General features: G+C 42.8%; 1 protein-coding gene and 1 long non-coding RNA gene across 4 annotated transcripts; one reads left to right on the top strand and one right to left on the bottom strand.

The window, feature by feature from the left end:
* Positions 1-2,580: 2,580 nt before the first annotated feature.
* Positions 2,581-5,399, bottom strand: LOC106568013 (uncharacterized). Its single transcript, XR_001320215.2, has 2 exons — positions 4,752-5,399; positions 2,581-4,350 (listed from the first exon to the last, which is right to left on the bottom strand). It is a non-coding gene; the product is annotated as an uncharacterized lncRNA (long non-coding RNA).
* Positions 5,400-10,510: 5,111 nt separating this feature from the next.
* Positions 10,511-15,656, top strand: LOC106568014 (zinc finger protein 346). Of its 3 annotated transcripts, none has more exons than XM_014137998.2 (7): positions 10,511-10,633; positions 11,485-11,588; positions 11,698-11,793; positions 11,918-12,065; positions 12,284-12,514; positions 13,327-13,426; positions 13,653-15,656. In XM_014137998.2, exons 1-7 carry the CDS (start codon positions 10,549-10,551, stop codon positions 13,801-13,803), a joined length of 915 nt encoding a protein of 304 aa, XP_013993473.1. In that variant the 5' UTR covers positions 10,511-10,548; the 3' UTR covers positions 13,804-15,656. The 3 variants fall into 3 exon arrangements, with proteins under 3 accessions (XP_013993473.1, XP_013993471.1, XP_013993474.1); XM_014137996.2 differs by having other exon boundaries at positions 12,281-12,514; XM_014137999.2 differs by lacking the exon at positions 10,511-10,633 and adding an exon at positions 10,908-11,300 and having other exon boundaries at positions 12,281-12,514.
* Positions 15,657-17,375: the final 1,719 nt, after the last annotated feature.

The raw sequence follows: 17,375 nt of genomic DNA, 5'->3' as shown, positions 1-17,375 counted from the left end.
ACTATCCGGGAAGAAGAAAGGCATGGTGTATGTTTCATGATTAACTACTCATGGTGTGATTGTGATAACGTACAGGAACAAGGTCTTTTGTTCAACCGACCTAGAATACCTCACAATCAAATGCCGACCGTATTACCTCCCAAGAGAATTCTCTTCGGTTATAGTCACAGCCGTGTATATTCCCCTTCAAGCCAAAGCCACGACAGCTTTTCAAGTAACTACACTGGACTTTGTGCAAACTGGAAACCACACATCCTGAGGGTGCATTTATTGTTGCTGGGGATTATAACAAAGCAAATTTGAGGAAAATGCTACCAAAGTTCTAACAACACATTGCCTGTGGTACTCATTCTTCAAAAACTCTCGACCATTGTTACTCCCCCTTCTGGGATGACAACAAGGCCCTCCCCCTCCCTCCCTTCGGCAAATCAGATCACGACTCCATCCTGCTCCTCCCTTCCTATAGGCAGAAACTCAAACAGGAAGTACCTGTGCTAAGATCTATTCAATGCTGGTCTGACCAATCGGAATCCATGTTTCAAGATTGTTTTGATCACGTGGACTGGGATATGTTCCAGGTTGCCTTTGAGAATAACATTGATGTATACACAGACACTGTGACTGAGTTCATCAGGATGTTGTTTCCACTGTGACTATTAAAACTTACCCAAACCAAAAACTGTGGATAGATGTCAGCATTTGCGCATATCTGAAAGCGCAAACCACCGCATTTAACCACAGCAAGGTGACTGGGAATATGGTAGAATACAAACAGTGTAGTTATTCTCCTTCCAGACTCACATCAAACATCTCCAATCCAAAGTTAAACATAGAATTGGCTTCCTATTTCGCATCAAAGCATCTTTCACTCATGCTGCCAAACATACCCTCGTAAAACTGACCATCCTACCAATCCTCGACTTCGGCGATGTAATTTACAAAATAGCCTCCAATACCCTACTCAATAAATTGGATTCAGTCTATCACAGTGCCATCCGTTTTGTCACCAAAGCTCCATATACTACCCACCACTGCGACCTGTACGCTCTCGTTGGCTGGCCCTCGCTTCATACTCGTCGCCAAACCCACTGGCTCCAGGTCATCTACAAGACCCTGCTCGCTGGTCACCATAGCAGCACCCACCTGTAGCACGCGCTCCAGCAGATATATCTCTCTGGTCACCCCCAAAACCAATTCCTCCTTCGGCCACCTCTCCTTCCAGTTCTCTGCTGCCAATGATTGGAACGAACTACAAAAATCTCTGAAACTGGAAACACATCTCCCTCACTAGCTTTAAGCACCAGCTGTCAGAGCAGCTCACAGATTACTGCACCTGTACATAGCCCATCTATAATTTTGCCCATAGAACTACCTCTTCCCCTACTGTATTTATTTTGCTCCTTTGCACCCCATTATTTCTATTTCTACTTTGCACTCTCTTCCACTGCAAATCTACCATTCCAATGTTTTACTTGCTATATTGTAATTACTTCGCCACCATGGCCTTTTTTGCCTTTACCTCCCTTATCTCACCTCATTTGCTCACTTTGTATATAGACTTATTTTCCTTCTATATTATTGACTGCATGTTTGTTTTACTCCATGTGTAACACTGTGTTGTATGTGTCAAACTGCTTTGCTTTATCTTGGCCAGGTCGCAATTGTAAATGAGAACTTGTTCTCAACTTGCCTACCTGGTTAAAAAGGTGAAATAAATAAAATAAAATTCCTTCAATTTTTTAAATTTCATTTAAACTTCATTTAACTAGGCAAGTCAGTTAAGATTAAATTCTTATTTACAATAGCGGCCTACCCCGGCCAAACCCTAACCTGGACGACGCTGGGTCAATTGTGCACCGCCCCATAGAGCTCCCAATCACGGCCAGTTGTGATACAGCCTGGAATCTAACCAGGGTCTGTAGTGACGCCTCTAGCATTGAAACAGGCAAAACGTCAGTACAGAGACAAAGTGGAGTTGCAATTCAACAGCTCAGACACGAGACGTATGTGGCAGGGTCTACAGAGAATCACAGATTACAAAGGGAAAACCACCCATGTCGCGGACACCGATGTCTTGTTCCCGGACAAGCTAAACATAATAATACATGTACATATTACCTCAACTAACCGGTGCCCCTATACATTGACTCTGTTCTGGAACCCCCTGTATGTAGCTTCGCTATGGTTATTTTACTGCTGCTCTTTAATTATTATTTGTTACTTTTATTTATTTTTTAGGTATTTTTCTAAACTGCATTGTTGGTTAAGGCTTGTAAGTAGGCGTTTCACTGTCTACACCTGTTGTATTCAGCGCATGCGACAAATAAAATTTGATTTGACCTCCGATACTTCGTCCTCACTTCCATTTCCCCTCCTATCATCCTTTGTACAGCTAACTCTGTTTACATTTTGTACTATTCTTCAACAAACCATCTCCCATTTTCCTAAGCTCTTAAACAATTCAAGCACACCCTCTTCCTCTCTCTCTCTTCAACCTCCTCTGCATCTCCTCCCTAATCCAAATTTGTCTCCTTATGATAATACTGCACTTGTCATGACATCTTGTTCTTGCATGTCAGCAACTTTGAGAAAAATATTTTATATAGGAGTTGTGTATGTTGTTCACATGTACAGTGCATTCAGAAAGTATTCAGACCCCTTCACTTTTTCCACAGTTACGTTACAGCCTTATTCTAAAATGGATTAAATACAGGTTTTTCCTCATCTACACACCATTCCCCATAATGAAAGTGAAAACAGTTTATACATTTTTGCAAAGGTATTAAAAACAAAAAACTGATACCTTATGCCCATAATTATTCAGACTCTTTGCTATGAGACAAGACATTGAGCTCAGGTGCACTGTTTCTATTGATAATTCTTGAGATGGTTCTCAAACTTGGAGTCCACCTGTGGTAAATTCAATCGATTGGACATGATTCAGAAAGGCACACACCTGTCTATATAAAGTCCCACAGTTGACAGTGCATGTCAGAGCAAACACCAAGTCATGAGGTCGAAGTAATTGTCCGTAGAGCTCCGAGACAGGATTGTGTCGCTGCATAGATCCGAGGAAATGTACCAAAACATCTCTGCAACATTGAAGGTCCCCAGGAACACCGTGGCCTCCATCATTCTTAAATGGAAGTTTGGAACCACCAAGTCTTTCTGGAGCTGGCCGCAGTCAGGGGAAAAGGGCCTTGGTCAGGGAGGTGACCAAGAACCCAATGGTCACCCTTACAGAGCTCTTGGTTTCATCAGAGCAGATAATCTTGTTTCTCATGCTCTGAGAGTCCTTTAGGTGCCTTTTGGCAAACTCCAAGCAGGCTGTTATGTACCTTTTACTGAGGTGTAGCTTCCGTCTGGCCACTCTACCATAAAGGACTGATTGGTGGAGTGCTGCAGAGATGGTTGTCTTTCTGGAAGTTTCTCCCATCTCCACAGAGGAGCTCTGTCAGTGACCATCAGGTTCTTGGTCACCTCCCTGACCAAGGCCATTGTCCCCCGATTGCTCAGTTTGGCCAGGGGGCCAGCTCTAGGAAGAGTCTTGGTCTGGAGGAAACCAGGCACCACACATGGCTCCTCATCCTTGCAGCCCCTGGAATTGTACCATGGTAGAAAGACATGGTTAGGAGAGGACAATTCAACTCAAGGCCAGCCAATCATGCCGAAATAGTCCATTGTTTCGACTGCTCACATCCCCCTTGATGGACGTCGACACGGTTCTGTGTGTGCACTGTGAACCAAAGTACTTCGTACTAAAATGTAGATTGAATCTTGTTAATAAAATGAAATCTGATGTCTCTGTTCAGTAATTTAGATTAGATGGAAGTACACCACAAATAGAAGAAAGCCTGTAAGGTCTGTAGCACACAGCTCTTCTGTACATTGTCAGCACTTGCTGTTCAAATAGAATGCATTGAAACACCTTGTATTGAGATGAAGAAATGCCAAAAGCTTTTTCAGCACACAAAAATAAACCTTTATTCTTGCTTCTGGGCTCTGAAAGTAAGCCACAGTTCAAAAGTGTCTGCTGAGAACAGACATGTAAACAAGTGTCTATGGAAACAAATGTGTCTGACTCCTGAGATGTCTGAACAACAACCAAACTTAATTTCACTGTAGTCCCAGTCGTTCAGACCACGTCCTCCTCTTGTCTTGCAGCTGGTGATCAAATTTCTCCAAGAGTTTTGGCAAGAGTTCATCCATGAAGTCAGCTGTAGGTGCCAGGGCCCTGTGGAGAGGGAATTAAGAGTGTCTGGAGAGGTAGTGTTTGGGGCCGGTGAACAGGCAGTGCTGGGGCGCAGAGAACAAAACCAGGCTATGTCTCCATTCACTGCTGTTTGTCCCCTAAAGAAAAAAAAGGGCTATTTAGTACACATATCCAAACCATTCAAAACGATCGATGAACATCAAATATCATTAACCGACACTAAAATAGACTATCATTTTGCAAAGGTTTGAGCAGTTGAGCAAGTCTGGACAACTACTCAACTCTGCTCAAACATTTTCAACATTTTGAGTAGCTGGACCTAGCTACCAAACTTTGACTTTACCAATTTGGGAAGCTTATGATGTTCTTTGACAAAATAATGTTTGATTAAATGTTGTAAAGGTCTTTAGTTTAGTTGGTTGGCTTGCTTTCTCTGCACGAGTATGCTCCTAGGCTAGCTAGCCACTAGCCAGCGCTAACTATTGTTAGCAAAACATGGCTACACTTTTCAGTGACTACAATCGAAAATACAACTTACCTCATCCTTTGGTGAAGACGTCATGTTGCTTTCAGTCTTCCCATGCTTCACGTGCCGAACAAGCCAGCAGCAACATTTCTATAGTAGCTTTTCCACCGGCATTTCCACTGTGGCCCTTGTTTCTTTTCTTTGCCTTGACAAACTTGTTGCGAATCATACCCCACTTTTTCAAACAAGTGATTGGGTCGGACCCCAGCGTTTCCGCAATCACCCTCCATTAATTGGCATTTACATGCTGGTCTTTATATAATGCATGGCTATAATTGTAGTGGTTAAGGTACTTCTGTACCTCTTCGGTCAATCGATGCTTGAAGTTGTTGTTCGCCATGTTGAATACACACCGAGTTTCGGGCTTCTTCTTCTTTAAAGTTTTATGGTAGACTTCACCTGATGTGTTGCCGCCACCTATGAGTTTCGGGCTTCTTCTTTAAAGTTTTATGGTAGACTACACCGGGTGTGTTGCCGCCACCTATGAGTTTCGGGCTTCTTCTTTAAAGTTTTATGGTAGACTACACCGGGTGTGTTGCCGCCACCTATGAGTTTCGGGCTGAAGAAGAAGAAGAAACTTACGCCACCCACAGTTGACCAATCAAGGACGAAGGGGTATATACTTCGGCTCCCAGTCTCCCAGTCTCCAGTCTCCCCAGGTCAGCCACCAGGGGGAGACTGGTCGAGGCCTGGTGACAGACCGAGTATACATCTCGAGGCGATGGCTCCCTCTGTTGGACATGCCAGGTCTCGACGGGCTCTCCGGCCAGGACTAATTGGGGCTGATTGTGGTTGGTGAGTAATCAAGGGCTGATTGCTCACCAGCTGGACGGGTCCCATAAAGCTGCCAGAAGGGTAGCACACGTATAGCTGGGGATGGTTCTGGAGGTAAAAGGAGGGAGTTCCATTTTTGTTCCCCACAGGATACAGCAAGACCCGGAGCCCAGAAGACGGTATCCTGGAGAGGGTCTCATGGGGGAGACCTATTCTTTTCTTTTGGTTTGTTATTCAAATAAACACCCTTGAAACTGAGCTAGTCCTACTCTCTGTGTAAATGTGTTGACCAAACCCCCTGGTCTGCCACATAATATATGTACCAAATGTTTTCAAATGTTTCGGTTGGGAAGCAACCCTGCCTATTTCAGCAATTTCTCTTTTTAAAATGAGATTTTAAACCAAACTGTAATCTTAACCACACTACTAACCTTATTCCTAACCTTAAATTAAGACCAAAAAGCACATTTATGTTTTGGGGGGGTATAGACTCTGGCTGTGGTAATTATTGGAAACCGTTGTGCTTGCTGTTCACATGCGTATCTGCCCACTCATTGGCTTGAATTGTCCCACCTGATATTGCCTTCCATTTTTGAAGACATTTCTTTTCATTGTTAGATCGGACACTACAGTTTATGGTCAATATAATAATCTCAATTGCATACTCCTTGCATCCTCTTTCCTCGCCTCCTTCTCAAAACCCATTGGAGGAGAAGGTCAGAGGGGAGGGAGTGACCTCTGGCTTTCTCATTCAATGAGTTTGAGAAGGAGAGAGGACACAACGAGAATGCAATTGGGAGAATCTCAATTGCATACTCCTTGGGTCCTCTCCTCGCCTCCTTCTCAAAACCCATTGGATGACAGGAGGTCAGAGGTTCCTCCCCTCTGACCTCCTTCATGGGTTTTGAGGAAGACAGGACTCGAGGAGTATGCAAATGAGATGATCCCATTGAGATTCTTCCATTTGCTGTGTTCACGTGCTAGTCGGGACTGTAAACTTGTCCGACTTGCTAATAGGTTGTATTTATACACGTGCCGCGTTCAACCAGTTAGCAAGTCGGGACATTTCCGTGTTTCCAAGTTCCGACTAGCACTTGAACGCGGCAATTGACTGCCATTGTTAGGGCGGAGACAAGGGGAGAATCTTGCATCCTCCTCGCGTCGTCTCACCTCCTTCTCAAAACCCATCAGAGGAGAAGGACAGAGGGGAGGGACCTCTGGCTTTCTCATCCAATTGGTTTTGAGAAGGAGGCGAGGAGAGGGGATTCAAGGAGTATGCATTTGAGATTCTCCGAAGACAATCTCGTCATTATAAAGTATCTCTGGTGTCGTCACAATTACGCATGGCACTGGTCTGAAAGCTGAGGTAGAATTCTGTATTTTTTAAGGAAACTTGGGTGGACTACTGGCAACGGGTTGATCTATGCACACTGTTTTTCTGTGTGTGGACACTGCTCATGCAGTTAAGATGTTGGTGCACGGAAAAGACACGTTTCTGAGGTCAGCAGGAGATGGATTATGAGATGGAGTTATGTCGGGATGCCACCGGTCCTCAAGCAAAGTCAGGAGAAGAGGAATGAGGTGGAAGGTGTGGTGAAGAGCTCGAAACCCGAGCCATGCTAGGATATATCAGTTATCCTTTTAGAGCTTTTGTGCCGAATCCACTGCGCTGTTTCATGTGCAACGTTTATGGTCAAGTCACAGAAGTTTGTAGGAGATTACAAGATGTGAGAAATGTGCAAGAGGGTATGGGATAGAGGATTGTGTAGTTTCAGTGGATAAAGTTGTGTGTGTTAACTGTATGGGTGCCCATGTTGCTGGGGATCGGAAGTGTCCGGTGTCAGAGAGAAAGCTTGAGGTGAGTATTGCAGAAGCTGTCGTATGCTAAAGCAGTGAAGAAAGTAAAGGAGGAAAGGTCAATGGTGAGAGGATCCCTGTGAGTAGTAGATCTGTGCCAGCACAGAGGGATAGGCCAATGAGTGATATATGCTTCAGTAAGGTTAGCTGGCTTCTAAGCAATGGTTATCAACTGTACCACAGAAATGGAACTTAAATCACAGAAAATAGATGTAGTGGTAGCTGCAGGGAAGTATTTGGGTGTACGAGATTTGACTTTTAGAAGAGTTACAGGGTGTAATGAGTGGTGGTGTCCTGTCACCCCAGGCTGTTGGCATGGTGCAGGAGCAGATAGGGTCAAAGTAGTGGAATGGGGTAGTGGGTTTTTAATGAGTGTAAGGTTAGTCGGTAGGGTAATTAAAAATATATTTGTTTTCAGTGGCGATCCATCATTCATAGCAGGTGGGGCAGAGCCACCTGTTTTGAGCCTCACATTTTTAGCAAAAAAAGAGAACATGCCTGTTTTGCATTTTATTTTGGCATTAATATGTGTCACATATCAGTTTGCAAACAATGTAAAAACAATTTTTTTATCATTGAGTTAATAAAGAACAAAGTCGCATACAAACATGGTCTCTTTTTCTGTGGTGGGGGTGGGGCAGCCAGTGGAAAATACGGAGCGTATGGGGTTGGTAATGTTCTCTAGTTCCACCGTGATTGGCTCAGTGTTCTGTCACTCATGGGGACACTATGTCACCAGCAAATCTAAGGGTAGACCTCGAAAATTCAAGCCACTTGGGTGCTGCTATAGATTTACATTAGAAGTGCCCATCCAATAAGGCTCAAGGTCATTGGCCACAGATAAAATTACGTCAAATCACGTTATATCAACAGTAGCTTTGATTGGACTGATCATATTTTCTGAATCTTATTTAGCAGTCATCATCATGAATCAAGTCAACAATATACTGGCAAATCCTTTTTAATCCTTGTCATATGAAGAGAAATAATGAAGAGAAATTATAGATAAAACGTATCGGTGCTCATTGGCCATTGGACATAAACATTACACAACAAGTTGGAAATGGCAAATTCAACAATGCGTGGTCTGGAAGGAATCAGTGGCCAACTGCAAGCATTGCAAAGCAATCACTAGCCTGCAATTCAGTGGAGTGGCTGTGTGGTCCCACGTCTGGGTTTAAGGGTCTCTTTTCCAAGCTTAAAATGATAAACATTCAACATTGGCCATGCTGTCAATCCAGCATGATTTCTTCCACGCTCAAAACAACTGTTAACTCGGAACTGGGAAATCTGATTTCAGTTAGTTCAAGACAAGCAGTTTGCTACACCCTCAATAACATCTGCTAATCACGTGTATTTAAAAAAATGTATTTCACCTTTATTTAACCAGGTAAGGTTCTCATTTACAACTGCGACCTGGCCAAGACAAAGCAAAGCAGTGCGACACAAACAACAACACAGAGTTACACATGGAATAAACAAACGTATAGTCAATAACACAATAGAAAAGTCTATATACAGTGTGTGCAAATTAAGTAAGATTAGGGAGGTAAGGCAATAAATAGGCCATAGTGGCAAAATAATTACAATTTAGCAAATAAACACTGGAGTGATTGATGTGCAGAAGATGAATGTGCAAGTAGAGATACTGGGGTGCAAAGGAGCAAAAAAATTTGAAATAAAATAAACAATATGGGGATGAGGTAGTTGGATGGGCTATTTACAGATGGGCTATGTACAGGTGCAATGATCTGTAAGCTGCTCTGATAGCTGATGCTTAAAGTTAGTGAGGGAGATATGAGTCTCCAGCTTCAGTGATTTTTGCAATTCGTTCCAGCCATTGTTCCAGTATGTGACCAATACAATTTTATTTGATTTGAACTGGGAACTCGGGGGGAAAACGAGCTCCGACTGGGAAAATACATTTTGAACGGTGATCCAACTCAGAATTGTAGGTCAGGAACTCTGGCCTCTTTCTAGAGCTACAACCTGAAGATCACTGACGTCATCATGATTCGACCTTGTTTTTTTCAGAGTTCCCAGTTGTCTTGAAAGCACCATAAATCCAGAGAATGCCAGACTTTGATGACAAAGTTTGATGACAAAATCTGCCTACGAAAGACCGCCGCGCCACCTTCCTGTTCAAGTGAGCACAGCACAAGGTGAGTCCAAAAATGCATTGTATGCTGCTGCATAAATTATGTAATATGCCAGGGAGATATGCATACTGTAACTAATAAAGTGTAATAGGTGTATGTTGTGTAGTAAGCTGTTAGTAGCCCATGTGCCTCACCCTAATAATTTGGTCTATTTTCCCCTCTTAATTTTGCCTACTGTTCTGATTTGGTGGTGCACATGTAGCCTATAACCTGTTTTAGAGAAATGTAATCATTGAATATTGTAAGAGCTTTCATTGTCTGCTTATTTGTCCCCTTTATTTATCATACGATTCTGACTTGGTGCACAGGGAGAACACTGTAAGAACGGCCCATGTTCTGAATTCTGTCGCTGTACATTTCAAAAGTGCTGAACAAATTGTTATATTGACTACGTTCGTCCTAGCTTGCTCATTAATGTCTTAATCGAAATTACGGATTGCCTCTTATCCGCTTGTCGTCCCCTTATGCCATAGTTTGTACATATCAATTGTCAGTAGAGCTACATTTGTTTATTAAGCAAGTCAGCCATATCAACTATGTTTTTTTAAGGCAGTAAATGAGGCTGAATGAACTGTTTCGCTGCCAGACAAGACTCCGCTGATAGAAAGATGTAGCAGTGGTAAGGTGTTGGGACTGGTATTGGGACAGATGTAGCAGTGGTAAGGTGTTGGGACTGGTATTAGGATAGACATACCAGTGGTAAGGTGTTGGCACTGGTATTGGGACAGCTTTATGTAGGCCCTAACAGATTGTGGGCACCGTTTGGCACTGTTTTAGTGCAATTAATGTATTGTTTAGTGTTGTGTAGTGGATTTGCTGGCATGCATCCCAAATATTTTTGTTTCTTTGCCCCACCAAGATTTAAAATGCAAAAATCGCCACTGTTTGTATTCTTTACGTTTCCCCCTTTGTATCACAAAGCGAAATGGATTTATACTATAGTTCAGTTGGGGGCGGTAATGCAACATATTGGATGCCAACTGCCGTTAAACTTCACCAAAGAAGAAGAACAATTACGCATGTACTCGCTGCTGCCGAAAGAAAACATGGCGCTCGAGGAACCTAATGGAGATTTTCCATATTTACCTTCAGGGGCGGTGGAGGGTAAATTCGCGTTATCCTATGCTCAATATCATTGACATCCACTTTGGTCTAGTATGGTTTATTTATTATTGCTGTGAGCAGAGCATAAACAATCAACGCTAGCTTTCAAGTAATACAATACCACTATGCTTGCTAACGGTAGCTATTTAGCCATTTGAGATTCAAGCTCCAAGGTCGATGCAAGGCATTAGTGAAGGAATAATGTTAGTTAGTAGATGACTTGCTATTTTCAAAGCCACCGTGGCCTTCTGAAGACTGCCTTTTATATGTGTGTATTTTTCGTCTTAAGTAAATTTGCTAAATCAGTAGCTAGCTAGTAGCCGAGTTGTTCTCGTGCAGCTAGCAGACACGAGATCCACATAGCACGTTGGAAGCGATGAAACATCTGAAGTCCATTCATTTTCAGTGAAGTGGGCGGGAGGGCCTTTGGGCGATGTGAGCATGGGCAAAGGACGTGAACAGGGCGGACCAAAGTTGGGGAAAGCTGAACTTAATGCAAATTCTCCGCGACATCGCGTTATTGACCAATCGAAGCTCACTATAGTTTCCAGACCTTATTGGATTGGCTGTTGATACCTTCCACTTCCTAGCCTGTTTGCTCGCACCAACATCAGGTTGATGCAAGCTATCCGAATTTACGAGTTAAAGGATCTCGACCATAAGTGTTGTAAGCTAAGTGTGCTAGCTACAACAACTACATATAATGCAATACTATAACCTAGCTGTGAGCTCATCATCACAGGCCATAGAGCGTCATAGATAATGATATACCACAGATGGATAGATCTATATGAGTCTTTGGTGATTCTGTTTTTTCTGTTTAATTAACACTGACATCCATTCTTTTTCAGTAAACAGGATGATAAAGGAGAATGGTGACCTGTTTTCTGATGCCCTGTGCAAAGTCTGCAGTGCTGTCCTGAATTCTGACTCACAGAAACTTGCACATTATCAGGTCAGTGATCCCACTGGATTTGGACTGTTATATGGTTGTTTTCTCAACCAGTATACAGAGCAGCAGCTGATGTTTTCATTATTTCCTTCTGTTGTCGCATTCTTTTCAGAGCAAAAAGCATGCCAACAAAGTGAGACGCTACATGAGCATCCACAAAGAAGAGGAGCCCACCATCAAAAGGTTCAAGTTGCCTTCGGGAGACAGCGTAAGTTACTTCTCAGCTAGAAAATGTTTTATCCAGCACTTCGCTTCCCAGTAGAGACAGTGTTCATGGATAGAGCTCCCTTAACCTTTTTGTCTAATTCACGGTTGCTGCCCCCCATATTCAGGCCAACAGTAATGAAGAGACGGATCGCTCCAAAGCCTGTCTTATATGTAATATGACATTTTCCTCTCCGGTGGTGGCTGAGTCCCACTACCAGGGCAAGGTGCACACCAAGAACCTGAGACTGAAGACTTTTGGCCACCAGCCCCCAGGTAAGAGGCTGCCTACATGGATTGTATGGCCATATGAGATAAGCCTGTTTTAAATTTTCCACCCCATCTGCACACATTTTCTTTTTCTCCTACTGTGTTATTCCTTCAACGCACATGCCTGTATTTTCCAAATGTGCCAAAAAATTACGTAAACTCCTTCCTGTCTGATTAATGTGTCATATCCTGCCTTCTATATCTGCCTTCTACCTCTCCAGTAGCACTACCTCAGGCCTTGGCCCCAGTAGTGAAGAAGAAGACTCAGTCAGAAGAGGCGAGCAGCATGGCATCGTCAGGCCCGGCCGAGGACGACCAGGACCACTTCTGTTCCATCTGCCACGCCTCATTCAACAACCCCCTCATGGCCAAGCAGCACTACGAAGGCAAGAAGCATAAAAAACAGCTGACCCAGCAGAAGCTGATGGAGACCTATGGGCCGTCCACAGCACCTGGTAGGACCTAGCCTCTAAAGCCCCTCACATTCTGTTCAAAGACCTGGGGAAGTTCTCCTCAGGAAGACGATTAAAAGGGTTGGAGTCTAGATTGAAATATTTGTATATATTTCACGTGGGTATAGAGCTCCAAATAGAGGTGGTATTTGAGAAAATATTTCTGACTTGCAACAAGCTACTAAAGCTTTGTCTGACACAGTAGGAAAATAGGCATGCGTAAAACAAGGAAACGCTCTCCCTTGTGCAGGGTTTCCCAAACTCTGTACACGTTTTTGTTTTTGCCCTAGCACCACACAGTTGATTCAAATAATCAACATGTTTTGATCATTTGAATCAGCTGTGTAATGTTTGGGAAAAATCCAAAACATGCGCCCGTTGGGGTCCCGAGGACCGAGTTTGAGAAATGCTGCCCTAAGGGAAACCTAATTTATAAGAGCCAATCAAATGTGAGCATTAACAGCCAGCACTCCCATTGAAAAGCAAAATAAATCCAGTACTGAAGTTCTCCAGACTTCTAATAGACAAGACGAGATTTGGAAGGAGGCCCCGCAAAACTAGGACCAGACAGCCACTGACACCCAACATGTGGAAAGAAAAGCACTTGATTTAGAACTTTGTGAATATGGGCATATGATTATGTACATTTTTTGAGTTTCTATCAAGTGTAAATAATTCTCTCTGGAGGGTCATATACAGTAGCAGCAAGACAGTACAGGACCTTGTGTACCAATGCCGTATTGGGTCATTGCATGTTAGTGTAATGTCTAAAACGGCATTCCTTGCTAACTAGTCCCTCCTATATGTGTCTCCAGCTTCCACAGTAAAGGGCTATCCATGCACTGTGTGCAACATTGAACTCAACTCTGTGGAACAGTATCAAGCTCACATCAGCGGCTCCAAACATAAGAACCAGTATGTGTCCCTCTTTCTCATTCCCACTCTCCCATGCCCCGTGAGCCAGAAGAAACAACTACCACTGCATGCACACACACCAACTGGAGTATACCACACCGCACGCCCAGATAACTTCTGTTTGGACTCCAAACAGAAGTTATCCTATTCAGAAAATATTTATTTTTTTCTTCATATTTTAGTCTTTAACATGGCTTTGTTGTAACACGTTTTTATATATTTCCAGTGTCAGAGGGAAGAAAGGGAGCAACCCAACATTTGTCAGCCCCTCTGAAAACCAGTACACAGCAGAAAACCAGCAGTCTGAGTACCATTATACGCCTGAAGCCGAACCAGTCCAGGAGGACTGGGGCGCTTTCAACCAGGACTACGAGTGAAGAGACTCCCAGTACCCCCCCACCTCTCTCCAACTACCACAGCTACTGGTGTCCCTCAGTTAGGGCCAGGAGGATTTCCTGACCACATCACCTGACCAGGATAAACTCTCTTTGTTACAGGCTACAACTAGGCCCCAGAGTTTTCCCTGTTCATGTCACATGGTCATGTAAAATCCCTGGAAAGAGAGTGTGTCCTCCCTGCTTCTCTCTGTGGTGTCGTATCTGCCTCATAGGTGAATCCTATCTATCTACTCCAGTTCTACTTCATTCTATCTGTACTCAGAGACGGTCAGTCTCCCAGTACATGTGTTGGTTGTGTTCTCAGTCGGTCAGACCAGAGCGGTATAGAGACACCTGGACATGTTGTCTATCATTCCTGTTCAAAATGTCATATTTCAAATTCTGACATAATACAGTACAATGATATGATGTTGGTGTGATGGACTTGCAGTAGTGTTATGGTTCTATTTTTATTTGGGCTCATAATCCTTGGTGCCCCCCCTAGGGTTTTGTCCAACACCTAAATCTTTTGATTCATCTCTTTACATAATGTTTCTCTGTGACTGGCTGAGAGGGAAAAACTCAATAACATATCCTGTACGGAAAGTTATTTTTCTTGAACTTTTACTCGTTCTAGTTATTTCAGTTTGCAGATAGCAACATGGAGAGTAACTTGGACTTTCTAAAAAAATATTATATACATGTAATTTTCTGCACCCTCCAACCTCAGTGTTTGTGAGAACCTTCTAGTTTGATGTCTATTGTAAGTAAAAGACTGCCAGATGATAAGTACGTCCTATAATCGTTTTATTATATGTACATGCGTTCGTATCAATTTAAAAACAGAGCTGTCACAAACTAACAATACGTTGCAGCAGATAAGCAATGTCATACTCTAACCTTACTCTGTATTAGGAATGCGCTGTCAGTACCAGGGCTTAAAAAGCAATGTAATTTTGTTGTTTTTATTCCTGTTTATTTCTGTTTTTAGTCACATGAGAAATTATATGAAGCAACTTACAATGTGAAATATGCCTTTACTAGACATCTGCTGTAGTATGTCATAGTTGTAGAAATCATAATGTTTTACTCCATAGTTGTCCATCTGTGCTGGTAGGGTCATGAAAGATTGTCTGAATATTGGTCAACATTCTTTCTGAGGGAGTGGCTTTTGGAATGGGATTTGTCTGTGAATGTAAAGGTACTCTGATAGTGTTTCAGTGGTGATGGTGAGACTAAAATAAGGTATTTTAAAAGGTCAATGTTTGGTGTAGTAAGTGCTAATACTTTTAGTGTTTTTGCTGCATTTATTGAATGGACAAAAAATATCTACTTGGATATGGGTCGGATTAGTGAGGGATTGGATGTGCAGAATCGTCGTAGCAGTCCCGGGTGCGTTACTGACAGACAGTAAAGGATCCTAGATTTGTACTTTTATTGCTTCAAGTGAAATACTATGTTGATCTTTAAAAGCATAAATAGATTTTGATTGATCTTAAGATCCCATTCCCATTATTTCATTTTGTGACGAGTTGTTTTGGCTATGTGAAATTTTGTCATGTCCTAAAATAGTTTTTTTTCATCAGACATGACAAGTTGAATATCTATTACTGAATGTGTCGCCCTGCCTTTTGGCTGAAGAAACGTTGCATTCATTTTGGATGTAATTCATTAGAAGAGGGCTTCTAAATACATTGTAAAACAAGCAAAAATATGGCCTTTTATTTCAGACCTCATTCTTGTTGTATTAGTTATTGTGTTGTAAATTATCAGATTTATTTTCAATACAAACTATGTATGCCTAAAGAAGTGCTAGGAAAATGTGTATCTAGTAAAACAATGTTTTAACTAAAGTCAGATTTCCTGTATTTCTATTCATTTTACTAAATGTATTCCTCACACCCAAACATTTTGTCGGCTCTTCAAGCCCATTATTGTACATTGTCACTGGATGGCGCACTTACTCCTTTCTAGCCTGAGCAATAGATACCCTGGCTCAAAATCAACGTTTATTGGTAGCATACACACATTTTCAGAGGTTATCCCAGGTGCAGCGAAATGCTTGTTTCTAGCTCAAAAAGCACAGTAATACCTAGGAATAATAAAAAATAAATACCCCCCCCTTCTAGCCATGACTAGAATACAGTATATACACACAAAGTGGGTGAAACAGTATGTAAACATTAAAGTGACCAGTTTTCAATGACTACATAGGCCAGCATTCTCTAAGGTCCAGGGTAGAGTACAGGGTGGTAGCCGGCTAGAACGGTGATTAATGTTCAGGGCAGGGTTTTGGGCAGAGGTCGGCTAGCGGTGACTAATAGTCTGATGGCCTGAAGATAGAAGCTGTCTCGGTCCCAGCTTTGATGCACCTGTACTGTCTCCGCCTTGTAGATGGTAGCGGGTGAACAGGCTGTGACTCGGGTGGCTGAGGTCCATTGATGATCTTGGGCTTCCTGTGACATTGGGTGCTGTAGATGTCCTGGAGAGCAGGCAGTGTGCCCCCGGTGATGCGTTGGGCTGACCGCACCATCCTCTGGAGAGCCGTGCGGTTGTGGACAGTGCATTTGCCATACCAGACGATGATGCAGCCAGACAGGATGCTCACAATGGGGCATCTGTACAAGTTTGTAAGGGTCTTGGGGTCCAAGACACATTTCTTCAGCCTGAGGTTGTCGAGGTGCTGTTGCGCTTTCACCACGCTGTCTATGAAGGGACCCTTTCAGGTTGTCAGTGATATGTACGCAGAGGGACTTGAAGCTTTAGACCCACTCCACTTCAGCCCGGTCAATGTGGATGGGGGCGTGCTCTCTACTGTCTCCTATAGTCCACGATCAGCTCCTTCGTTTTTAGTTGACGTTGATGGTGAGGTTATTTTCCTATCGCCAGGGCTCACCTCCCTGTTGGCTGTCTCATCGTTGTTGGTAATCAGGCCTACCACTGTTGTACTTCATGAAGTGAGTGCTATGGGGCGATAGTCATTTAGTTCTGTTACCTTCGCTTACTTGGATACAGGTATAATGGTAGGCCGAGGCTTGCTTGGCCTCGGAAGCCTCTTGCCAGAGTTGTACACCATACAGACAAGCAAACATCCATCGAACACAGACTCAAATTATTTCTCAAGAACAGTTAAGCTTTTCAACATGTTCTGTATTGTTATCACTATTTTATTTGTAATCACTATAATTATACACATCTGTTTGTTCATTTTATGTGGTTCTCAACTAAGATTTAACCACAAACGTCTGTATTTGGATGATGTTTTTAGTTCATATTTAAATTGAGAACGTCTGTGTTTTCTTATGATTGAATGTTGAGGTGTGTGTGTAGAGCTTATTCTAAAATGGCTCATTTTATTTGAGTGAAGTACACATTGATCAAACAGGGAGGAAAGTTATTAGCTGACACACAAAGTCTGCTTTTGACACGTTTCTCTCCCTGTGTCTATTCAGGACATTGCTCCTGCACCACTGCACCATAGAGTTCAATGAGCTTGATTTGGCATAGGTACAACTTCCATTCATAAAGTGTGTGTGTGTGTGTGTGTGTGTGTGTGTGTGTGTGTGTGTGTG

The sequence above is a fragment of the Salmo salar genome, chromosome ssa13 (assembly GCF_905237065.1).
Source record: "Salmo salar chromosome ssa13, Ssal_v3.1, whole genome shotgun sequence".
NCBI classification, from domain to species: Eukaryota; Metazoa; Chordata; class Actinopteri; order Salmoniformes; family Salmonidae; genus Salmo; species Salmo salar.
Note: the sequence above shows the minus strand (reverse complement) of the source record. Positions and strands in the feature narration are given on the sequence as shown.

Excerpts from the sequence above, each read along its gene's own strand:
- LOC106568014 (XM_014137996.2), top strand. The coding sequence starts at position 10,549 with ATGTACTCGCTGCTGCCGAAAGAAAACATGGCGCTCGAGGAACCTAAT. Across the intron at positions 10,634-11,484 it reads ACCTTCAGGGGCGGTGGAGG|TAAACAGGATGATAAAGGAG; the intron begins GTAAATTCGCGT and ends ATTCTTTTTCAG. Across the intron at positions 12,515-13,326 it reads TGGGCCGTCCACAGCACCTG|CTTCCACAGTAAAGGGCTAT; the intron begins GTAGGACCTAGC and ends ATGTGTCTCCAG.